Below are 26,361 nucleotides of genomic sequence, written 5' to 3'. Positions count from 1 at the left end.
ATTTTGTTAGATCAGTGCAATTTCGCCTGAGCCTTGTATATTGCGAATAGGGGATATTTTCTTTCCACTGGGGGAGGTGACAACTGCCAAACTGTAGGTAACTATTACTATCTACACTTTTAAAGTGTGTGTAAGTTTCTATCTTTCCTGTAGAGCAGAAATTTTCAGTAGACAATACCAAATCTAGAAACTCAAGTCTATTGGGACTAAAAGTTCCTGTGAACTTAAGATTGTACGTGTTCACATTTATTTTTATCAGAAACTCTTCCCAGTCTTTTTCAGTACCCTTCCATATAATCAGTACATCATCTATGTACCTTTTGTACATTATGATGTTTTCCTTCAAGTTATCAATAATAGTTTCTAGTTCCCATTGGCCCATATAAATGTTGGCCACACTCGGGGCACAAATACTGCCCATGGCTGAGCCACACACTTGTTTGTACCAATCATCTAGGAATGTGAAATAATTATACTTTAGAACAAATCCTAAACATGAACAAATGAAGGACCTTTTTTCATCACTAACCAGTGGGTCTTCCCTGAGTTTCTTATCAACAGCTTCAATACCTCTATCATGTGGGATTGAAGTGTACAGAGATTGTACATCTATAGAACACCAACTGTACGACTCATGCCAAGATAAATTATTAATAAGTTGAAGCACAGCTGTGGAGTCCTGTATATAGGACTCTAATTCTGGAACATAATGTTTAATACAGGTATCCACATATTCAGAAATACGGGACGTTAATGAACCAATTCCACTGATGATTGGTCTGCCTGGGGGGTGGGATAGACTCTTATGGATTTTAGGAAGATGATAAAACGTAGCTACAAGGGAATGTTTATTTAAGAGATAATTGTATTCAGATAGTGTGATGCATTTAGAAACTAAACCTTCTTTTAATATGACCTCCAAGGTTTTTTCAAACTCTTTGGTAGGATCATCTTTTAGTTTTACATATGATTCACTATTATGGAGGAGCCTATATGCTTCCTCTATATAATATTCCCTATCCATAAGAACTATCCCACCCCCCTTATCAGCATTCTTTATCACCACCTCAGTATTAGATGACAATTTTTTAAGGGCCACCCATTCTGCCTTAGTTAAGTTAGTATTTTTATTCTTAACTTCTAAGGCTTCTATATCCTTTTTCATCATTTTACTGAATAATTCAATATAGGGGCCCCTTGACTCAAGAGGATAAAAGGTTGATTTTAATTTTAGATGAGATTGTTGTTCATTCCCATCCCAATTCTTAACTATAGCATCACTCTTTTTAAGAAAATGCCGTTTTAGTGTTAAATTTCTCACATATAGATTCAAGTCAATATATGTTTCAACTTTATTTAAACCTGATGTGGGTGCATAAGACAATCCCTTCTTCAGAACGTTTTTCTCAATCGTACTTAAATTTACTTTTGATAAGTTGAATATTCCCATGTCAGGATTATCTAATGTAGGCTCCTTATTTTTGATTCCCTTCCCGGCAATTCGTTTTCCCCTTTTTCCCCTAGTCTTCTTTTTACCCCTCCCGGGGATCTCTGTGATTCTGGAGGCCTTTCTATTCCCTGTGGGAGGAGGCTGCGTCGCCATCTTGGCTCTAAAAAATACTGATCTTTTTCATTATTGTGCCTAAGATTTTCAAATCTATTAGTATGTGCAAACTCAGTATAATCATTTCGTTTATAAGAATAATTTCTAGAACGGGCCGGTCGTTTAGGGACCTCCCATTTTGATTCCCATTGTGAATATCTTTGTACATTGGGATTTTTATACTGGCCCTTGTTATTTCTGGATCTCGATTCTAAATTACTGGGGATATAAGTATTTCTTCTAGGTGTATATGGAATAGTGGATTTTTCATTTCTATTTCTATTTCTCTCCACATTCCAAGTTCTTACTTGATCTCTTTGGTAATCTAATTTATCCCTCTGAAATTTCTTTGCCTTTGTGTCGATAACTTTCTCTTCTATCGTTGCTACCTTAATCTTTTTCTTTTAATCTGAGCTCACTTGAACTAATGAGACTCTTGGTTTATGAAAAGAAAAAGGGATTAAAAGAGATAGAAAAAGAATTGGAACAGCTAGAACTTAGAACAGCGCCAATCAAGGACACAGAGAGATTTATTCGTTTAAGAAAAGAAATTGAGATTAAGGTAGCAACGATAGAAGAGAAAGTTATCGACACAAAGGCAAAGAAATTTCAGAGGGATAAATTAGATTACCAAAGAGATCAAGTAAGAACTTGGAATGTGAAGAGAAATAGAAATAGAAATGAAAAATCCACTATTCCATATACACCTAGAAGAAATACTTATATCCCCAGTAATTTAGAATCGAGATCCAGAAATAACAAGGGCCAGTATAAAAATCCCAATGTACAAAGATATTCACAATGGGAATCAAAATGGGAGGTCCCTAAACGACCGGCCCGTTCTAGAAATTATTCTTATAAACGAAATGATTATACTGAGTTTGCACATACTAATAGATTTGAAAATCTTAGGCACAATAATGAAAAAGATCAGTATTTTTTAGAGCCAAGATGGCGACGCAGCCTCCTCCCACAGGGAATAGAAAGGCCTCCAGAATCACAGAGATCCCCGGGAGGGGTAAAAAGAAGACTAGGGGAAAAAGGGGAAAACGAATTGCCGGGAAGGGAATCAAAAATAAGGAGCCTACATTAGATAATCCTGACATGGGAATATTCAACTTATCAAAAGTAAATTTAAGTACGATTGAGAAAAACGTTCTGAAGAAGGGATTGTCTTATGCACCCACATCAGGTTTAAATAAAGTTGAAACATATATTGACTTGAATCTATATGTGAGAAATTTAACACTAAAACGGCATTTTCTTAAAAAGAGTGATGCTATAGTTAAGAATTGGGATGGGAATGAACAACAATCTCATCTAAAATTAAAATCAACCTTTTATCCTCTTGAGTCAAGGGGCCCCTATATTGAATTATTCAGTAAAATGATGAAAAAGGATATAGAAGCCTTAGAAGTTAAGAATAAAAATACTAACTTAACTAAGGCAGAATGGGTGGCCCTTAAAAAATTGTCATCTAATACTGAGGTGGTGATAAAGAATGCTGATAAGGGGGGTGGGATAGTTCTTATGGATAGGGAATATTATATAGAGGAAGCATATAGGCTCCTCCATAATAGTGAATCATATGTAAAACTAAAAGATGATCCTACCAAAGAGTTTGAAAAAACCTTGGAGGTCATATTAAAAGAAGGTTTAGTTTCTAAATGCATCACACTATCTGAATACAATTATCTCTTAAATAAACATTCCCTTGTAGCTACGTTTTATCATCTTCCTAAAATCCATAAGAGTCTATCCCACCCCCCAGGCAGACCAATCATCAGTGGAATTGGTTCATTAACGTCCCGTATTTCTGAATATGTGGATACCTGTATTAAACATTATGTTCCAGAATTAGAGTCCTATATACAGGACTCCACAGCTGTGCTTCAACTTATTAATAATTTATCTTGGCATGAGTCGTACAGTTGGTGTTCTATAGATGTACAATCTCTGTACACTTCAATCCCACATGATAGAGGTATTGAAGCTGTTGATAAGAAACTCAGGGAAGACCCACTGGTTAGTGATGAAAAAAGGTCCTTCATTTGTTCATGTTTAGGATTTGTTCTAAAGTATAATTATTTCACATTCCTAGATGATTGGTACAAACAAGTGTGTGGCTCAGCCATGGGCAGTATTTGTGCCCCGAGTGTGGCCAACATTTATATGGGCCAATGGGAACTAGAAACTATTATTGATAACTTGAAGGAAAACATCATAATGTACAAAAGGTACATAGATGATGTACTGATTATATGGAAGGGTACTGAAAAAGACTGGGAAGAGTTTCTGATAAAAATAAATGTGAACACGTACAATCTTAAGTTCACAGGAACTTTTAGTCCCAATAGACTTGAGTTTCTAGATTTGGTATTGTCTACTGAAAATTTCTGCTCTACAGGAAAGATAGAAACTTACACACACTTTAAAAGTGTAGATAGTAATAGTTACCTACAGTTTGGCAGTTGTCACCTCCCCCAGTGGAAAGAAAATATCCCCTATTCGCAATATACAAGGCTCAGGCGAAATTGCACTGATCTAACAAAATTTGATGAACAGTCAGAAATATATACAGAGAGATTTAAAGCAAGAGGTTATCCCTTAAAATTATTGGACTCAGCACGTGAAAAGGCAAAAACAAAAGATCGTGAATCCCTACTGATCTATAAAAATAAAAATAAAAATAAGAGCACTAATGAGGGGAAAAAAACCTTTTGCCCGATGGTCACTCAGTTCAGTACAGGTTTCAGGGATCTAGAAAGAATAGCCAAGAAGAACTGGCATGTGCTACAAATGGACCCTATTTTAGGTCCAGAACTAGCAAAAAAACCAGATATCATATATAAAAAGGCAAAAACACTTAAATCTATGTTGTCTAAAAGTACTTTACCGTCAATAGTAACTGAGAATAGTAATTACAAGTTTTTGGGGACAACAAAAGGTTTTTTCAGTTGTGGGAGCTGCAAAGTATGCGTCTTAGCAGAAAAGAAGAAAACTTTTCAAGGTAATTACAAGAGAAAGGAGCCTTTAATTATTAGATCATTTATGAATTGCAACTCGTCATTCTGTATTTACCTGCTGACTTGCCCGTGTGGGCTAAGATATGTGGGGAAAACGAAAAGGGTCCTTAAAATCAGGATTCTGGAGCATTGTAGGAATATTAAAAACAGAGTGTTAAATCATAGTATTCCACGTCATTTTGCTGAATTCCATAATGCTGACTCCAGTGTACTGAAGTTCATGGGGATAGAACATGTGGCATGTAGTAAGAAAGGAGGTAATAGGGAAGAACAACTATTGAGGAGAGAAACTTTTTGGATTCTGTCCCTGGATACGTTGATACCCAAGGGGCTAAACGAAAATTACGAGATTACCCCCTTTATTAGAAAACGGTAATTTAGTATATGCTAATGTATCATATTTCCGGAATTATTAACCCCTGAGTGCTAGAGCACCATATTCCTGTTTAGAATTAATCCAATTGAATTGAGTAAAGTATCAACTTATCATTATTAATATAAATGGAGCCTTTATCAATATTATTATTATTTTTTATTGTCTCTCTTGTTGCTGACTATTTTCCTTTAGGTACTTTGTGTTTAGAGTATATATGCCGGGAACCAGTGAATGGATTGGAACATGATTCAAATAAGTTGCTGTCTGACGTTGATAAAATGTCTTTCTCTTTTAAAAGTAGATACATTATCGCCAGGATAATATGATAGCCTGAGAAAAAAGTCATGTATAAATGCATTTCTTATAATCATTGGTGAATAATATCTAATATAAATAATTGATGGGTATGTCCGAACAGAACGAGCGGGCATATATTAAGAGACCCGTGTGTGTATTTTTAAAATCCCTAAAATGTGTATTTTTAATGATAATATGATATGTGTATTAATTATGTGATGTATATATATGTATATTGGTGTACGTATTTGTATATTTTTTATATATGTATTTTGAATATATGTTTGTAGAAACCCAAATTATATTTGGTTAGATTGTGTATAAAGATGTAATTACGGCAAGCTGTGACAATTAGCGGCTCTGTGAAATGTAGTATGATGATGCTGCATGGGAGCGGCTTCGTTCCCCTATAAAAACCCTCTTGACAATAGACAGACCAGCCTCCTGACGAAGTGGTATACGAAACGCGTTGGGGCGTGGTCTGTCTGACGTCTTCTCTCCACAATTGTGCTGGCTGATCGGGTCGACTGCACGGCACGGTGGCTGGACGGATCCTGACGTGTTTGCGGCTGGAGACGGTGCTGTGTCCCGGACTGTGGTAGGCGATCGTTGAGACAGCCTTGTGGAAATATTTATATCATGTGGTAATCAGCCCACAGAGTGGGTAATCAGGGTACGAGTCTTTAAATTACCTGTCCTGGATTATACACAGTGTTGTTTTATCCATTAAAATACTTACCTGCACTATGAGCGCACTTTCTCCTCATTTGTATCTTTAGAGATATATTTATATATATATATATATATATATATACGTGTAGGTGTGCGTATGATACCACACATACACCCAACGCGCACACATATATACCAACCACTTTATTATGAGTATTAATTAATATACCTTAATAAGAACCCATATGTTATAAAAAATCATATAAAGCAGCAAAGGTAAATTGGCTTGTGGATATAGCCAACAAATTTCACCTGATAAAAATCAGATGCAAAACTACTACACAATATTAAATTCCCTCGCGCTGATAAAATAAAATTGAGGCAACAGGGCATGAATGTACTCAATACATTAATTACTTATAACATTTTTAATAAAATCAATCATATAAAGAATACTATCACAAGAAGTTAATATGCGCATAAAACCCCCCCAAATAAACGTGCATATATATATTAAAAATACTTAAGCATAAGAGGTGGATCATATACAGGTTGAGTATCCCATATCCAAATATTCCGAAATACGGAATATTCCGAATTACGGACTTTTTTGTGTGAGAGTGAGATAGTGAAACCTTTGTTTTTTGATGGCTCAATGTACACAAACTATGTTTAATACACAAAGTTATTACAAATATTGTATTAAATTACCTTCAGGCTGTGTGTATAAGGTGTATATGGAACATAAATGAATTGTGTGAATGTACACACACTTTGTTTAATGCACAAAGTTATAAAAAATATTAGCTACAATTACCTTCAGGCTGTGTGTATAAGTTGTATATGTAACATAAATGCATTCTGTGCTTAGATTTAGGACCCATCACCATGATATCTCATTATGGTATGCAATTATTCCAAAATACGGAAAAATCCCATATCCAAAATACCTCTGGTCCCAAGCATTTTGGATAAGGGAGACTCAACCTGTATCTATAATTCTATAATTGACCACAGTAGACTGAACTAATAATCGCAAAGATGTTAATGTCCTTATTTAGGGGGTAATTCCAAGTTGATCGCAGCAGGAAATTTTGTAGCAGTTGGGCAAAACCATGTGCACTGCAGGGGGGGCAGATATAACATGTGCGGAGAGAGTTAGATTTAGGTGGGTTATTTTGTTTCTGTGCAGGGTAAATACTGGCTGCTTTATTTTTACACTGCAATTTAGATTGCAGATTGAACTCACCACACCCAAATCTATCTCTCTCTGCACAGGTTATATCTGCCCCCCCTGCAGTGCACATGGTTTTGCCCAACTGCTAAAAAATTTCCTGCTGCGATCAACTTGGAATTACCCCCATAGTTCTTAAGTAGGACAGTCCCGTACGGTGTACTATATAATGTCCCCTAGATTGGATATCATACAATAAGTGTAGATGGAGTTTTTTTACCAATATCCGTGTGCTCACAGGTAAGTAATCGCTGGGGAGAAATTGCTTTCAAGTCCCGGAAGATGAAATCAAGGACCCGGGGCTCGGCGCACCACAGGCGCCTGGTTGCTGAATTGACTTCCGTTTATTAGCCGCCACTTATAGCGTCCTCTGTCTCCCGCTTGGCGACCTCAACAAAGCGGTACACACACCTTGTGGCTACGGAGGATATAGTCCGGCTCCTGGGGCTCGGCGCACCGCAAGCGCCTAACAGCTGATGGAGCTCCCATCTTCCAGCAGCCGCGTATAGCGTCCTCCCTTCTCCCGCTTGTCAGCCACAACCAGCAGCGTAGCACACGTACTCGCACCAATAGGGGACAAAAATTGGTGTCAACTGGGTCACAAGTAGGGCACTTTCTCTAGCGCGTTTCGCTCCTAATTGAAGCTTCCTCATAGAAGCCAGACTTTGTCACTACTGTGAGCATTATGTGTATAAGCGGCACTAATACTGGGGGCATTATATGTATAAGCTGCAGTACTATTGGGGGCATTATGTATACGGATGCTACAATGGGCATTATGTATAAGTGGAATTACTACTGGGGGCATTATGTATAAGGGGTGCTACTACTATAGGCATTATGTATAAGTATCACCAACTACTATTGGTGGCATTATGTGTATAAGTGGCACTACTACTACTATCGGCATTATGTATAAGTGGCACTACTGCTGGGGCATTATGTATAAGCAGCACTACTACTGACGGCATTATGTGTATAAGCAGCACTACTACTGGAGGCATTGCGTGTATAAGCGGCACTACTACTGGGGGCATTATGTGCAAAAGTGGCACTACTATGGGCAGTATGTAAAAGCGGCACTACTACTGGGGCATTATGTGCATAAGCAGCACTACTACGGGCATTAAGTGTATAAGCGGCACTACTGTGGGCATTATGTGTATAAGCGGTGCTACTACTGGGGGCAATATGTGTATAAGCAGCACTACTGTGGGCATTATGTTTAAAAGCGGCACTACTACGTGCGTTGTAATGTCAATAAAATTGTACTACTATGTGGTGTAATTTGAAATGGAGGTACTATAGTGACCATACCCCTTTTTTCTTTGCCGTGCACTGTCCACTGTAAAGTATGGAAGGCCGTAAATTTGTAGTTTGCAGGGGCGTGCCGAACACCCTAGCACTGGCTACTGCTCTTGCCCACTTCCTGTATGGAATCGTGTGTGTCCCCTCATGTGCCTGGTAAGAATTATACCGCTTTTAGACTAAAATCGCGGGTCGCAGGCGGGAGCCTGACACGGGTGCTACCCACCTGTGACCCACGTCAGCCGCCTTTCCCACTGCAGTCACCAACCTGGCATTTTGCCGGGTTGGTGTCGTTGCTGGTGACATGTCGCGGGCGACGCTTGGAGATCACATGATCTCCAAGTGCTGCCTGTACATCACTGTGAACGGGAAGCAGGGTTGATGCGAGTTTGCAAACTATCCGAGTTGGAATACCGGGTACTCGACCCGGATTATTCCAACTTGACCCTTTTACACCAACCAGCAACACGAGTTATGTGCAATAACCCGTGTTATATGCTGGCGGTGTAAAAGGAGTATTAGTTTACATTATTTAGTATCATTATCATGCATGTTGTAAAATGGCTACTATGACCTGTGTGATAATTCTTGTGGGAGCAGCATATTCCAGAATTTACCCTGTCACTCTGCCCTAGTGCCTCAGCCCATGTGTATGGCTACAGTGGGCAGCAGGCAGGACAAGCTACCCTACAATTTGGACTTACCTGGAAAACAGGCAAATGACATTGGTTGTTTTAGTACTTCACAGTTGCAGACGGGTGTAGTATGGTATGCCGGCGGCCGGGCTCCCGGCGACCAGCATACCGGCGCCGAGAGCCCGACTGCCGGCATACCGACAGCGTGGCGAGCGCAAATTAGCTTCTTGCGGGCTCGCTGCGCTCGCCACACTGCGGGCAAGGTGGCGCTATTCTCCCTCCATGGGGGTCGTGGACCCCCACGAGGGAGAAAAAGTGTCGGTATGCCGGCTGTCGGGATTCTGGCGCCGGTATACTGTGCGCCGGGATCCCGACAGTCGGCATACTGAAGACCACCCTTGCAGACAGGCAGGTGTTTATTTCCTCCCAGCTCTGCCACTAATCTTTACAGAGATAAGTCTTTGCAAAGGGCAGTGATGAATAGAGAGCACAGGCGGCTAATTGGGGAGAAGCTGCATACTTGTACTAGAAGGATGTAAATAAGTAGACCACCCAGCTTTCTAATCATTCAGAAGCTCTTGCTCAGAAAACAGAATTTACTAAACAATCTTTTAAATAATCATCGCTAGGAAAACACGGTTCCTCAAATTGGTTTCATCCAGCTGTATATATGTTTTACCATTGTATTACCTTACACCGCTACCTGAGGCAGACGTGGATCCACTGCATTGTTAGTAATATGCAGGCTCAACTACGGAAAGGAGTCTACTGGCTGACTGTCCTTTGGACTACTGCAAAGACGTGATGGACTTTCCAGCAAGACACCCACTGGCCTCTGCAACCAGTATAGACAGCAAATGATTCAGGACAGACCCCGAGACAGTGGATGATATACCATACAAAGCTCTAGGTATGCAAGATGTCCAGGATTGCTGCATCTGTCTAATGAGCCAAAGATCAGGGTCAGACTCAGACAAGGATGATCCAAGAACAGGCTGTATTGTAAGCAGATTGGGCAGACAACACACTAGGCAACAGAATGGTTTGCGGAGAACCAGATCAGAAACGGTAGTCACAGTATAAATCATAGGGATAAGCTGTAGAAGGAAGGCTGACCTACTCCCTGAGTTGCACGTCCCACCCACACACTGCTTAGCATAGCAGGTGGAAAATACGGGATCCTCTACTCCCGGGACTGGAAGTGTGGAGTTTGGCCATGACATCACACTCCCAGTGTAACACTGACATAGAGGATCACATGTAAGAAGCTGCTGGTTTTATCGCCTTCCTATCAGGAGCTCCATGTAAGGCACCACAGGGGCATTAAAAGCACTGGAAGTGTGACTTTACATCACTAATTCAGTCCTCTAGATGCCTCCTATATCACTGGCACAGGCAGCTGCTTAAGTTTCCCTAACGCTAGCGATGGCCCTTTACAGAAACTCTGTAAACCTTTTGCCCCGTAGTGTGCACTGAGCTGGCCATGTAAATTTGAGTACCAAAAATCCAAATTGTATTACCAAACTAAACATTCACAAGATTTGCTACAAGTCCCTGCCCTTTAGTTTTTATGTGTTTCTATATTGCCATATACACATACAGTATCTTATATAATCTTCCTTATGGGGGTGAAACTAGGGCAACTAATGTAAACCAATTTTAGCATACCAAAAAGAAACTAATACATTTCTGTTCTAGCACACTCAATCCCTATTTCTCATACGTCCTAGAGGATGCTGGGGACTCCGTAAGGACCATGGGGTATAGACGGGATCTGCAGGAGACATGGGCACACTATAAGACTTTGAATGGGTGTGAACTGGCTCCTCCCTCTATGCCCCTCCTCCAGACCTCAGTTAGATTCTGTGCCCAGGAGTGACTGGACACACACTAGAGGAGCTCTACTGAGTTTCTCTAAAAGACTTTATTGTTAGGTTTTTTATTTTCAGAGAGACCTGCTGGCTACAGGCTCTCTGCTTCGTGGGACTGAGAGGAGAGAAGTCAGACCTACTTCTGTGAGTTAAAGGCTCTGCTTCTTAGGCTACTGGACACCATTAGCTCCAGAAGGTTCGATCACTTGGTGCGCCTAGCTGCTTGTTCCCGGAGCCGTGCCGTCACCCCCCTCACAGAAGCCAGAAGAGAGAAGCCGGGTGAGTATGAGAAGAACAGAAGACTTCAGTGACGGCAGAAGACTTCCGAGTCTCAGAGGTACCGCGCAGCTCCCACACACCAACGGCTCTACAAGGGTGCAGGGCGCAGGGGGGGCCCCCTCGGCAGCAATATATACCTCAATTGAGTCTGGCTAAGCATGTATACAGTGCGTAGGCACTGTATACGGACCCCTGCCAGCATGAAAAGCTATATTAATAGCGGGGCTGAAGTGTGCCGAGAAGGGGCGGGGCTTAGCCCTCACAACAGGATTCAGCGCCATTTTCTCCATGTCCCCGCCAAAGCAATGTGTACAGTGCAAACGAGAGGGGGCACAGTGTTTTAGTGCTATATAGAGGGAAATATAGCACTATTTTAGATAATGGGCATGTAATCATTGTGTTGTGCATATATGTCTGTGTGTTCCCTGTCAGATATACCCACTATAGCTTTTTAATCCACATGTGTCGACATGCGTGAGTGCTCTGTCACAAACAGCTATGGGGATCCCTGTCGGCATCACCGACGCCTGTTGGTACTTGATTCAGTAGATGCCGTGTCAGCAGGTCGGTAGTTGTATGCAAAAGTAAACACTGTATGGGAGACACAGTAGGATGTGGGTGACCCTGTCGGCACCAACTGTTATTCCTGGGTGTAAATTAACATGCTGTAACTGCCTTATATCTGTATATATATTTATATGTATATGTATGGTACGGTTCCATGGGCCTGTAGCTCGAGCACAGACATGGGGGTTTATTTACTAAAAATCCGAGTTTGTCCGATTTGTGTTTTTTTCTCAAAGTGTCGACACGGGAATTTACTAAACACAAATCTCGGCAGTGTTTGGGCTATTCGTAATGGTTTTGACGGCAAAGTTCAGAAATACGAATGAATAGACCATCGGTCAAACGCGGCTGTTTGTTCATACAACACGGGAATTTACTATTCATTTGTATTTGGGTGTTAGTCTCTGAATGCTCAAGTGCGGGTGTATTTTTTTTGCGATCTGTTAAAAAAAGCAGCAAAAAAATAGACCTGCTTTTTCCAGGCGAGTTTGTATAATCATGCACGGATCAGTGAGATCTGTGCATGGTTATCTATGGGAAAGGGTCTGTTTACTGTAAAAACTGGAAAAAAAATGCGTGGGGTCCCCTTCCCTAAGCATAACCAACCTCGGCCTCTTTGAGCCGGTCCTGGTTGTAAAAATACGGGGGGAAAATTGACAGGGTATGCCCCATATTTTAACAACCAGCACCGGGCTCTGCGCCTGGTCCTGGTGTAAAAAATACAGGGGACAAAAGACGTAGGGGTCCCCAGTATTTTTCACACCAGCACCGGGCTCCACTAGTCAGAGAGATAATGCCACAGCCGGGCGACACTTTTATATAGGTCCCTGCGGCCCTGGCATTAAATCCCCAACTAGTCACCCCTGGCCGGGGTACCCTGGAGGAGTGGGGACCCCTCCAGCCACCCAAGGGCCAGGGGTGAAGCCCGAGGCTGTCCCCCCCATCCAAGGGCTGCGGATGGGGGGCTGATAGCCATAGTGTTAAAAAAAAGTATATTGTTTTTTGTAGCAGTACTACAAGTCCCAGCAAGCCCCCCCTGCAAGCTGGTACTTGGAGAACCACAAGTACCAGCATGCGGGGGGGAAACGGGCCCGCTGGTACCTGCAGTTCTACTACAAAAAAAATACCCAGATAAAAACAGAACACACACACCGTGACAGTACAACTTTATTACATACATGCACACCTACATACACACATACTTACCTATGTTGACACGAAGAGTCGGTCCCCTTCTCCACGTAGAATCCACGGGGTACCTGTAAATAAAATTATACTCACAACAATCTTGTGTAGATCGGTCCTCTTCTGTTTGCAATCCACGTACTTGACAAAATAAAAAAACAAAAAACACGATCCACGCACTGAAAGGGGTCCCATGTTTACACATGGGACCCCTTTTCCCGACTGGCGGGACCCCCCGTGACTCCTGTCAAAGAGGGTCCCTTCAGCCAATCAGGGAGCGCCACGTCATGGCACTCTCTTGATTGGCTGTGCGCTCCTGAGCTGTCAGTCAGGTTGCGCACTGAAGATACAATGTAGCGCATAGGCGCTCCATTGTATCCAATGGTGGGAATTTTGCGGTCAGCGGTAGACCGCGAGGTTAAGTGGGGCCAACCACAAGAGTGACCTTACATAACCTCGCGGTCTACCGCTGACCGCAAAGTTCCCACCATTGGATACAATGGAGCGCCTATGCGCTATATTGTATCTTCAGTCCGCAGCCTGACTGACCGCTCAGGAGCGCACAGCCAATCCTGAGAGGACCCCTACGTCTTTTGTCCCTCTTATTTTTTACACCAGGACCAGGCGCAGAGCCCGGTGCTGGTTGTTAATATATGGGGGATCCCCTGTCAATGTTTTCCCCGTATTTTTACAACCAGGACCGGCTCAAAGAGCCCGAGGCTGGTTATGCTTAGGAGGGGGGACCCCACGCAATTTATTTCTGAATTTTTAACACTTTAAACACTTTTTTAAGGTACACAATGAAGCCCTGCACGGATCTCACAGATCCGGCCGGGATTCCTTGTGTTTTGTCAGGCAGTGTTTTACTCATCACTCCCGTAAAACACTGCCTGACATTACGAATCACATCGACATCGGAAAAAACGAATGTGGAAAACTCGGCAGCTTAGTAAATGACCGTATCAGGATTCAAAAAGTTGCAGTAAAAATTAACCCGATACCATTCGAGATCAAACACCCTTAAAAACGGCTAAAACACGAATATTAGTAAATATACCACCTGGTAGTATTTGTGGGGGAGTGTTATTAAAATTATATATGTATACTTCCCTCGGGTCGCAAGAATGTTATTTTACCTGGTACTACTCCCTGCTGTCGACGAATACTAGGTTTTCTGTCGACCATAAGGTTTCCTGTTAGATCTACAACTGGGGCATTCAGTACATGGTCATACACATTCAGAATACATTAATGTCACTAGGGACCCGACGGTTCCGGACAATCCACTTATATGTATGATATAGATATATATATATAGGATATGTGTGTATTTGTGTATTACATTATGTATATTCATATTACGATTTTTAATGAATGCTGAAGTAAAAGTATTCCTTCTCACGTGCTGGTCGCTCTGTTGATAAAGCTCTAGGTCGGCCGTGACGAATTGGTCTCAGATCCTCACAAGGAGTCCTAATGTTTATTCTTTTCCCGCCGTGGATAGAATACTGTGAAAGTCAACTCCTGGTCGACAAGGGGCTCTGTCACATAGGATCGTATACAGGAAGCTAAGTAATATTTTATTTCTATGCTTTGGAGTTATTTGCATTACATGCACATGGGGGAGTGTTTATATTCGGAAAGGCATCCAATAGAATTACCCTAAAGAGAGAGGGGATGTTTCTTATGTTGATTCTTCTCTATAACATTGCGGCAGGCTGCCGTGCGACTGCAGGAGGTGTGGCCGGGGGAATGCTGAGGCTGACTCCGAGAGATACTGGAGTTTTTTCCTGGGACGGTGTACCGCTGTTTGGGGATGCCTCAGTTCCGTCAATCTCGGCGGATACCACTGATAAGTCTAACTTCGTGTGTTAGATTCCCTCACAACGGTTGGTGACGCATTCTGTTGTGGGATGCAGTAATTTTAACCGGTTCGATACCGTTCTTTTTTCCCTTTCGGTGCAGATAGTGGAAGGTGAAAAGGTAAGAGTTCTGCAGCCTTGTTAGGTTCGCAGAAGTGGATGTCGTTTCTGTTTCTACCACATCCACCGCATGTCGCTGGGTCTATCTGGCTGGAGCCCACTCCGGTGGGAACTCGTCTACTACTTTTCAGTCAGTCCGGGAATGGACTTGGACCTGTGAGTTAATTATAGAATCCAAAGGGGGACATTCTGGCGTTTACAGATGTTTCCCCTCACTGATTTTTCAAATAGATCTTACCGTTTCCCCTCTGGAAGGGGAGGTAGTACGCGACGCCATACCAGAGTTGCGTCAGGTTCAGGGCATTGTCCTGCTGTCCCTGTTAAAAAAAAAAAAAAAAAAAAAAAAGAATAACAAAGATTTCTCCTTACGAAGTTGAACTACTGGATGGAATCTCTCAGACCAGGGAGCTCCAGCACGTAAAGGTAGAAAGGGGTTTAAATGCGTTTTTTCTCCGCATTCAGCTTACCTGGGTTAATATCCAGGATTGTCTTTGCCTTTTCACCGGAGTGATGGCAGTAGGATGGTATTCTTTCAATAGTAAGAGCCATTGTTATTCTGTACTGGGACACTCTCCTGATTAAGGCGAGGTCAAGACACAAGTGGTGCAAATCGTTGTTTTCTCTCTGACTGTTCTTCAACACAGGGGAAGGCTGTTGTTCCCAACGACGCAGACGTCGGAGGTGGGTATCAGAGTAGATACGGAACGGTTGAAGTTCTGTGTGTTCCTGTGGAAAGAGGTCTGAGGATCCGGAGTCGGATCAGATTTGCAGTGACAATCAATCAATATGTTCCGTTGATGAAGAAGAAGGGTGCGGCCTAAGAGGCCTTTTCGGTGAGCAGGTCAAATGCCAGAGTGGTTTTCACGGGGCCAGTTGGAAATGTAGTCCGGGTCTCACCTGCACATGCGCCGGAATATAATCCTAATGGCCAGGATATCGCTCCTGTGGTGTCTGCTCAGTTCTCACCTCCTAGAGGGACGAAGGTTCGGAATCCAGGATGAGATCCTGGTGTCCGTGCATGCAGATCTCCGAGACTGGGGAGCAGTCCTTGCAAGGGAAGTATTTCCAGAGGAAAAGGTCAAGCTGGGAAGCTTGTCTGCAATACGCTTTCTTGGATTAAGAGTTATTTTCAATGAACATATGCTTCGTGATCTGCCCGTGTTAATTCTGTCGGACGACTTAACAGCAGTGGTGTAAGTAAGCCGCTAGAGCGGAACAAGGAGCAAAACGGTAATGGCAGAAGCCGAAAAAGTTTGCCACTGGGTAGAAAGACTGGTAAACGCTATATTAACAGTCTTCGTTCCGGATGTAAACGACGGAGAAATAGATTCCTCTGCAGACGCGATCTCCATCCGGGAGAAATACAGTCGTCATCGAGAAGTATTCACTGAAGTGACAAGTCTTTGAGGAGTGCCTCAAGTGGACATGTTGGCGTCTCGCCTCAACGAGAGATCTCAGGGATATTGTTCCGTGTCAGGGGACACTCAAGCTATAGCAGTAGACGTCCTCGGGACACCTTGGGTGTTTCAGTCTGTCTATGTGTCCCCTCCGTTTTCACTCTTCGGAAGATGATAAACGTAAGAAGAACAAAGGTTCAGGCGATCCTCATTGTTCCGGTCAACCAAGGAGGGCTTGGTATCCAGTTCTTCAAGATCTACTCATAGAAGATCCATGGCCTTTTCCTCTACGTGAGGAACTGTTACAGCAAGATCCGGGAGTGTACCAAGACTTACCGCAGCTGCGTTTGACGGCGTGGTGGTTGAACGCCATATCCTAGCCAGAAAGGGTATTCCCAGTGAAGTAGTTTCCACACTTCTTCAAGCTAGAAAAGAAGTAACGGCAAAGCCTTACCACCGTGTTTGGAGAAAATATGTGTCTTGGTGTGAATCCAAGAGGGCTATTACGGAAGACTTTCAGCTGGGTCGTTCTTCTCCATTTTTTGCAAGCAGGTGTGGGTGCAGGCCTAAAGTTAGGCTCCATTTAAGTGCGGTTTTGGCCTTATAAATTTTCTTTCAAGAAAGAATTGGCAACCTTTCTGGAAGTTCGGACCTTCGTGAAAGGAGTACTGCACATCCTGCCTCCATTTGTGCCCCCGTTGGCACCGTGGGACCTTGACGTGGTGTTGCGTTTTCTTGTGTCACACTGATTGGAACCTTTGAGAAAGGTTGTGTTAAAATTTCTCTCTTGGAAAGTGGTCATGCTATTGGCTTTGGCGTCCGCAAGGTGGGTGTCGGAAGTAGCGGCTTTGTCTCACAAGAGCCCTGTTTGATCTTCCATGTGGATAGAGAGGAATTGAAAACTCGGATAATAGTTCTGCCAAAAGTGGTTTCTGGGTTTCGCAGAAATCAGCCTATTTTGATGCCGGTGGTTACTTAGGCATTAGCTGATTCAGAGTCTCTCGATGTAGTCAGGGCTTTGAATATTTAGGTCGCCAATTTGGCTCAGATTGGGGAAACAGAGGCTCTGTTTGTCCGGTATGCTCCCAGCATGATTGGCGCGCCTGCGTCTATGCAGTCTGTTACACGCTGGATCTGTGATACGATTCGGCGTGCTTGTTCTATGGCTGGATTGCCGTTGCCGAAGTCGGTGGAGACCCATTCTACTAGGAAGATGGGCTCTTCTTGGGCGGATGCCCGAGGAGTCTCGGCGGTTCAACTTTTCCGAGTGGCTACTTGGTCGGGTTCAAACACTTTTGCTATGCTCTACAAGTTTGATACCCTGGCTGATGGGGACCTTTTGTTTGCTCAATCGGTGCTGCAGAGTCGTCCGCACTCTCCCGCCCGGTCTGGAGCTTTGGTATAAACCCCATGGTCCTTACGGAGTCCCCAGCATCCTCTAGGACGTATGAGAAAATAGGATTTTAATACCTACCGGTAAATCCTTTTCTCTTAGTCCGTAGAGGATCCTGGGCGCCTGTCCCAGTGCGTACTGTGTCTGCAGTTATTGGTTATGGTTACACTCTTGTGGTGTTTCTTTTCTGTCAGGCTGTTGCTGACGTTGTTCATGCCATGGCATGCGGTGTCTTATTATTGGTTGTGTTGACACACAGGTTGTGTTACATATTCTTTCAGCAGGTTGTTGTGTATTGTTCATGCCGTTGGCTGGTATTCTATTGAATGCCACGTTCTGCGGTATGTTCGTGGTGTGAGCTGGTACGACACTCACCGTGTTTAAACAATAAATTCTTTCCTCTAAATCTCCGTCTCCCTGGGCACAGTTTTCTAACTGAGGTCTGGATGAGGGGCATAGAGGGAGGAGCCATTTCACACCCATTCAAAGTCTTATAGTGTGCCCATGTCTCCTGCGGATCCCGTCTATACCCCATGGTCCTTACGGAGTCCCCAGCATCCTCTACGGACTAAGAGAAAAGGATTTACCAGTAGGTATTAAAATCCTATTTTCCAATAGAACTTTCTTGGTTTCTTTTCTAAACTTGGTGCCTGCAGACATTATAGTTTAACAGATCTGACTCAATACTAAGGTCAGTCGTATACTGGCAATGGTTTTACATCATTTGTCTTTAAAAGATGTTACAGTTTAAATAAGAAAATGGACTAGATTATTTTATCAGTATATACCCATAATAAAGACAGGTTAAGCATGACTGTTTTGTAGATTCTTTCTCATAACTTTTCTAACTAAATACATATGATTTATCATAGTTTTTGAGGTTGAAAAAAGACAATTTGTCCATCGAATTCAACCTATTTGTGTTCTCCTACACTGTATTATATTTAGGACTAATTTTGTCTGTTGCTAATGTCGGCCATTGTGTTTATCCTCTTATTTTATTTTTAAATAACTATAGTGTGTGACTACGCACCATAACCCAGTATATCCTTATCCATTAGGTACTTATCTAGCCCATTCTTAAAAGTGTTGACCAAGTGCACCATTACAACTCTCGGGCAGGGAATTCCAAACACGTATTGTCCTTACTGTGAAGAATCCTTTACGTCTCTGTGTGCGAAATCTCCTCTCCTCTAGCCTAAGCGAGTGTCCTTGCAAGCCTTTCCTCGTATTCCAGCATCTCCATGCCCTTAATTAGTTTGGTCGCCCGCCTCTGAGCCTTTTCTAGCTCCAGGATATCCTTTTTGTAGTAAGGTGCCCAAAATTGTGCACAGTCTTCAAGATGTGGCCTCACTAGTGATTTATATAATGGGAGTATAACACTCTCATTCCTTGAATCAATTCCCTTCTTTATACATGCTAATACCTTGTTAGCCTTCTTTGCTGCAATCCTACTTTTGGGTACTGCTGCTTAGTTTGCTATCTATGAGAATACCTAAGTCTTTTTCCAGTACAGAATCACTTAATTTTGCCCCATTTAGTATGTATGTGTTATTTTTGTTCTTTTTACCAAAGTGCATTACCTTACACTTGTCTGTATTGAAGCTCATTCTCCATTTTGCTGCCCATGCTTCCAGTTTTACTAAGTCGTTCTGAAGAGACTCAGCATCACCCTTCGTACTTATAACCTTACACAATTTGGTATCGTCTGCAAAAATTTACACCATGCTCTCCAGATCTACTGCTAGATCATTAGTAAAAATGTTGAAGAATAGTGGTCTAAGTACAGACCCTTGTGGCACACCACTTAGTACTTCAGTACAATTTTAAAAAGTTCCATTTACCACAACGCCCTGCTCCCTATTATCTAACCAATTTCCCATTCAATGTCCCTTAAAGCTTCCCTCATCATGTCAAAGTTGGCTTTGCTGTAAAGTTTAGAGTCCGAGTTGAGCCAATATAGGACTGCTTATGAAAACTGATATTGAATGTGACCATACTGTGGTCGCTGTTTCCCATGGGCTCCCCTACTATAATATGTAATATCAATTCCCCATTGTTTGTTAATACCAGGTCTAAGAGTGCATTGTACCTAGTTGGTTCATCGATTAGTTGAAGTAAGTAGTTATCATTTAGTGTGTTTAAAAACATATTACCCCTAGCAGTATCACATGAATCATTTGTCCAGTTTATCCCCGGATAGTTAAAATCTCCCAACACTATTATGTCTCCTACTCCTGCTGCTTTTTCAGTTTGATTCAGTAACATTTCCTCATCAGACCCATTAATACCAGGTGGCTTGTAGCATAGCCCCAATATTATATTTTTTGTTCCCCTTCCCCCACATGCAATTTCTACCCATAATGTCTAAACAGTATTTACAGTCCCCCATGAATATTTTCCTGTATATCAGGTTTTAAAAACAGCCCCTACGTAAAGACATACCCCTCCACCGCGTTTATTTAATCTATCTCTCCTGAACAGCGTATAACCCTCTAGATTGACTGTCCAATCATGAGATTCATCCCACCAAGTTTCAGTAACACCTATAATATCATACTGTTTGCTTGCTGCAAGGACTTTTAGTTCCCCCTTTTACCTGTAAGGCTTCTAGCGTTTACATACAGTATATACAATTAAGATAAGTATTTCCCCTTGTGCTAGGGACATCATTTTCTATATGCAGTAATGATGACCCATAATCGTTGTTAGTGTTTTGGCAATTCCTTTGGGAATACCCTTGTTAGTACCCATGTTAATACCCTTGCCGGCTGCTCTTTCCCTCCCCCCTTCTCCACCCCCATTTGGTTCACTTCCTCCATCCTCACTATTCTCACTGCATGACCCGTAGTTTCTAGCTAAACCCTCCCCCCCAGGCACCTAGTTTAAAAACTCCTCCAACCTTCTAACCATCCTTCCCCCCAGCACTGCGGCCCCCTCCTCATTCAAGTGCAATCCTGTATAAACGATTAAGTATTTCTCCAACAGGGCAGGAGGAAGGACCAGAAGGAAGAGGAGGAATCCCGGGGCATTCTTCAGAGACCTCTGGAACAGTTAGACCAGTACCAGCGCTTTCTGGGAGACATGATGCAGGAGTGTGACCAGGACACTGAGCAAGAGCGCCAGTCTCTGCAAGCTGCCCGTGAACTTGTTGGCTCCCTGGTACATCATGGGAAAAATTTGCTTGCTGCAGAAGCCATTCGTGGATTTGAGGTAAAAAGGGATATACGATATATACAGTATGTATATATATATATATTATATGCTATGCATTTAAAATATTTAAAAAGAAAGAAAATAAAGACAACCTGGCGCTATAAAAATTATGATTGAAGTATACTTATATTTTCATTAGTTCAATACCACACTTCTTACTATTAATTAAGCAGCAGGAAAGCTTTGACTTGGGGTTTGCAAGTCAAATAAAAAACACCTGAGTTACCAGGTGTACCAGAAACACTAAAACAACTATGTCCCTGCGCTATATTAAAATGTACAATATGGCTGAAAGTCCAATAATTCCAATTCACAATAAATGTATATAATATATAGTTTAATAAAAATGTACTTGTTATAAACTTGACCGGTCAAAACAATAAAAATCACATACAACATTTAATAACCCTATGGAGGTGGATCCGAAATTATTATGTGCACATAAATATATAATATGCTAAAAGTCAGTCTGTGGACTATAATTTGTTTATATATTCCATGTACTTATTTGTAATTTTAGTTTATCACCACATAATAATTTCGGATCCACCTCGATAGGGTTATTAAATGTTGTATGTGATTTTTATTGTTTTGATCGGTCAAGTTTATAACAAGTACATTTTTATTAAACTATATATTATATAAATTTATTGTTAATTGGAATTATTGGACTTTCAGCCATACTGTACATTTTAATATAGCATTTAGCAAAAATTATGAGTAGGATGGCACCTTTGAAAATCTTGAGTGTGTATTTCGTGTACATCAGTGCTTCCCAAATCCAGTCATCATGCACCCTCAGCAGCTAATTTTTTCAGGATTTCTTTAATCAAGCACAGGTGACACCGTCTACTTGTCTGGGCCATTAATTATACTGCTTGCCTCCACAGACAGGAATAATGCAAACATGAGCTGTTGGGGTTGTGAGACGACTGGATTTGGGAAACAATTTATACATCAGGGGTTCCCCCACTACATCTGCTGATCTATCATGGACTTGTCACTTTGGTTGCTGATTGACCTTGATTGGTGTTTCATATGTCACCCTTAGGTGGATGAGAAAGAACAGGGCCGCCTCCTGCTGAAGGATGTTTTCACGGTACTATCTGGAAGAAAGAAATCCTTGCGACATGTATTCCTCTTCCAGAAACTTATGCTTCTCAGCAAACTAAAGACAGCGGAGGGAGGCTTGGAGACATATGGGTTCAAACAAGCTTTTAAGGTAATTGACTCCTGACCATATTTGGTAGAAATTAATAACTGTTACAGAGCTAAACATTGGTAATACCCAGGGCCGTATCTAGACAATTTGGTTCCCATAGCGAACAGTTAAAATGCACCCCCCCTCTATAGACATTCAAAATGCGCCTCCCTATAGATATAAAGAACTATTTTGCGTGTGCCTTCCAGGATGCGGCCCCAGGTGATAAACATCGGCGACCATTGGGGAGGAGGGCTGCAATTTTGTTCTTCATGGGCGGGGCAGGCTGATCAGGCGCAAGCCATTTTTTGGGACGGCTGCGTGACGTCACACACAGCCGCTCTGATTTAAAAATGCCTGTGTACCACCTGACAGCGCAGCCAAACTGCGCAGCCAGGGGTCAACCTTAATTCAATGTGTCCACAATGTAACTGGGGACACCTCTGGAGGTGGCGCTACACATGCTGGCCAGCTTTGCCCTGTGCTGGACGGCCCCCAGCATGTGTGGAGATGGACGCAGATCCTGCTGCCTATGCAGCGATCTGTGTCCATCCCTGAATCAGGTCCTATAGACTGTAAATCCCACTGAGACGGGTACTGATGTGAATGGTTAAATATTTGTTAAGCACTGTGTAATATGTATGTGCGATATAAATAGTGAGGCCAATCCCGGGATCAGTGGGATCCCGGGATTTAGGCCAAAAAACGGGCGGGGTTCAATCCCGGGATTGGAAGCTCCAATCACGAGGATTGTGGGATTTACCTGCCCCATTGTTTTTTTAATGCCGGGCAGCGTTGAGCGTCCTCACGAGGCTCAGATGCCACCTGGCTCCCTCCTTCCAGCTCCCCCCGCCCTCAGCAGTGCGTACTGCGTAGAGTGACAGGATGTCAGAGGTTACACTGCGCAGTCTGATGCCAGCCACCCGGACCGCACCTCACCGCCTTCACCTCACCGCCCGCAAGCCCTCACACCAACAGAGTCTGATGCCAGGATCGCACTTCGCCGTCCGCATGCCCTCCTACTCTTGATGGTATTTGTGTGGGCTGGGGGGCTCTTCAACCCAATCCCCGGTATCCTGGGAGTGCCGGGACTGACCTTTTTTTAACCCAGATACCCAGGATTGAAAAAAAGGCCCGGGATTGGCCCCCCTAGCTATAAATTGAGCTAGTACTCCTTATTGTGTATTGTTTATGTTGAAATTACAGTTATGTATTTACTGCCAAAGAACTGTTATGTTACATTGTATGTATATTGTAGACAGCAGACATGGGCCTCACGGAGAATGCTACAGAGGGAGACACGCGGATTGAGCTCTGGTTCAGGCGTCAAAAATCTCGAGAGACATTACTTTTGCAAGCAGAGACCTCTAGTGTGAAAGAGGCCTGGACTAATGAGATCACAAAACTGCTGTGGGATCAGGGCGGACTCAGCAGAGGTGAGTTACAGTTATGTTGTCCTACTCACTCGCACGCAGAGACATATCCTGAAAAGTAAAGAGATACAAAATGGTCAGTAGGGGAAATACTGTAGTTTACAAATGATTTAAAAATAACCCAAGCTAAAAAAAATGGTCTGGTATTTAGTAATGTAATCCTGTTGCTGATCAGCATGCGTCCTTTGCCAATACAGCACAGCACAGACGGTGTAATGGTTAGCATTGCTTTCTCACAGCACTGAGGTCATAGGTTCGATTCCCACCATGGCTTGCGTGGGTTTCCTCCGGGTACTCCAGTTTCCTCCCACAATCCAAAAATATACTGGTAGGTTAATTGGCTCCCAACAAATTAACCTTAGCGTGAATGTGTATGCGTGTACATGTGACTGTAAGCTCCACTAGGGCAGGTACTGATGTGAATGGCCAAAATATTCTCTGTAAAGAGCTGCGAAATATGTGTGCGCTATATAAATAACTGGTAATAAATAAATAATACACACCAAGAGTTACCTGTAGCCATCAGTGGGTGGTATTCATGTGACCGGCGGTCGGGAGACCGACAGTCACATGACCTCCTCCACCATCCCGACCCCTCACTATCCCGATGGTTGGCATGCCGACCAACAGGGACTATTTCCACTCATGGGTGTCCACGACACCCATACAGTGGGAATAGAACCCGTGGCACCCCTCCCCGCCGGAATCCCGGCGTCAGTATGCTGCCGGGATCCCGGCGTCGGTAAGCTGACCGGCAGTCTCCTGACCGCCGGTCAGCCATACTACACCCGCCATCAGTACCATGAGTCACTGCACCAGCAGCTACAGGCCCATACATTGAGGAGAAGAGCAATGAGCTGGAGTCCTCTGTGTGGAACATTCTACAGTTCCTCATCTTCCATCAGTCTGCCAGTAAGGAGAGATTGGCTGTGCTCACTGTAATAAAGTGGGAGCAGGATCTCTTCATGCTCTCTACAGGTCAGATGCATAGACAAGAGTGTTCTCAATGGGCTCATACATTATGTAACAATTGCCTCTATTTACTACTAATGATGCTGATTTCCCACATAATCAGGAAAAGAAAACGTTAGTGATTACAGCGGGATACCGATGTCTGAATCCTTTTTCATATCCCAGGCAGTTGCTTGTGGTGATCTTTTAGCTATTTTTGGAAACAAATGTTCTGTACATTTCCTAGCTATGACGTCTGCTAGAAAGAGCCTATTATAAATTGAGCGTGATAAAGATGGATGCTGTTTTTTAAAACAAAAGTCTAAAATAGAGATTGGGGAATGCTATTTGTGTAGGTGAATAAGGTTTTCTGTTTTCTAATTTCCAATGTGATCAAGATTTACATATGATTTTTCCTTTTTACACAATTACTTTGGCACTAAAATTGGGATCCAGTTAGGATCCCATTGGTCGGAATCTCAGCAGGCAGAATATCGACGCCTGAATCTCGGCACTACTTGGAATGCCGACACCGGCATCCCGAATAGGGTCTCCAGCCTGACGTCGGAATCCTGGATGTGAATCCACCGACGCGCTGGGGAGGTAAGCCACGGGAAAGGAAGAGGGTGAGGTTTAAGCTGTGAGGGGAAGGTTAGGCTATGGCCCGGGGGGTGTTAGGGTTAGGCTGCAGGGGGAGGGTTAGGCTTAGCCTGCGGGGAGGGGGGGTTAGGTTTAGGCTACGGAAAGTGGAGGTTAGGGTTATACAGGTTGAGTATACCATATCCAAATATTCCGAAATATGGAATATTCCGAAATACGGACTTTTTTGAGTGAGAGTGAGATAGTGAAACCTTTGATTTCTGATTGCTCAATGTACACAAACTTCGTTTAATACACAGTTATTAAAAATGTTGTATTAAATGACCTTCAGGCTGTGTGTATAAGGTGTCTATGAAACATAAATGAATTGTGTGAATGTAGACACACTTTGTTTAATGCACAAAGTTATAAAAAATATTGGCTAAAATTACCTTCAGGCTGTGTGTATAAGATGTATATGTAACATAAATGCATTCTGTGCTTAGACTTAGGTCCTATCGCCATGATATCTCATTATGGTATGCAGTTATTCCAAAATACGGAAAAATCCCATATCCAAAAGACCTCTGGTCCCAAGCATTTTGGATAAGGGAGACTCAACCTGTACTTACCTTCCCTGTCGGGATTCTGATCATCTGATCATCAGGATGCTGCAGTCAGTATTCTGACCGCCGGCATCCCAGACACCGGCAAATCAATCCCAACCATTTGTCTACCTCATATGTAGTAGCTGGTTGTGTCTGATTGTCGCTCTATGGGGCCATATCTGACCTGGAAGTGGATCTGCTACTTGATTCGCTGTATGTCCACATTACAATTGGCATGTATATGCAGATTTGCTGGCATCTGATACTTAGGTATGAAACTGGCATGTACATTAGTGGGATGGGCTGAGGGAAGGGCAATTTAGTAGCTGTATCAATTGCAGGTGCCTGAGAACTTGTGCAAGTACACCCTGATCAGAATCCAAATCAATTTATTGCCAAGTATATCAGTACATAATACACAAGGAATTTGTTTCCGATAACCACAGCTCCCAGACAGTATATGACATACGACAAGAAACATAAAGGAAGGAAGAACTCATAATGATGGCTTGAGTACATGAGTTGAGTACAGAACGGATTTGAGAATA

General features: G+C 42.7%; 1 protein-coding gene across 5 annotated transcripts in view; it reads left to right on the top strand.

Moving 5' to 3' along the window:
* Positions 1 to 26,361, top strand: part of ARHGEF40 (Rho guanine nucleotide exchange factor 40) — a 181,579-nt gene that overhangs the window by 125,625 nt on the left and 29,593 nt on the right. For all 5 annotated transcript variants that reach the window (XR_010171337.1, XM_063913439.1, XM_063913437.1 and 2 more), the window contains 3 exons: positions 20,814 to 21,038; positions 22,093 to 22,263; positions 23,501 to 23,678. Coding sequence is in view for 4 of the 5 variants with exons in the window: in XM_063913439.1 (XP_063769509.1) it covers positions 20,814 to 21,038; positions 22,093 to 22,263; positions 23,501 to 23,678 (574 nt within the window). In the remaining variant the exon portion in view is untranslated. The remainder of the gene's footprint in view (positions 1 to 20,813; positions 21,039 to 22,092; positions 22,264 to 23,500; positions 23,679 to 26,361) is intronic.

The sequence above is a fragment of the Pseudophryne corroboree genome, chromosome 1 (assembly GCF_028390025.1).
Source record: "Pseudophryne corroboree isolate aPseCor3 chromosome 1, aPseCor3.hap2, whole genome shotgun sequence".
In the NCBI taxonomy this organism is placed as follows: Eukaryota; Metazoa; Chordata; class Amphibia; order Anura; family Myobatrachidae; genus Pseudophryne; species Pseudophryne corroboree.
This window is presented reverse-complemented; position numbering and strand designations above follow the sequence as displayed.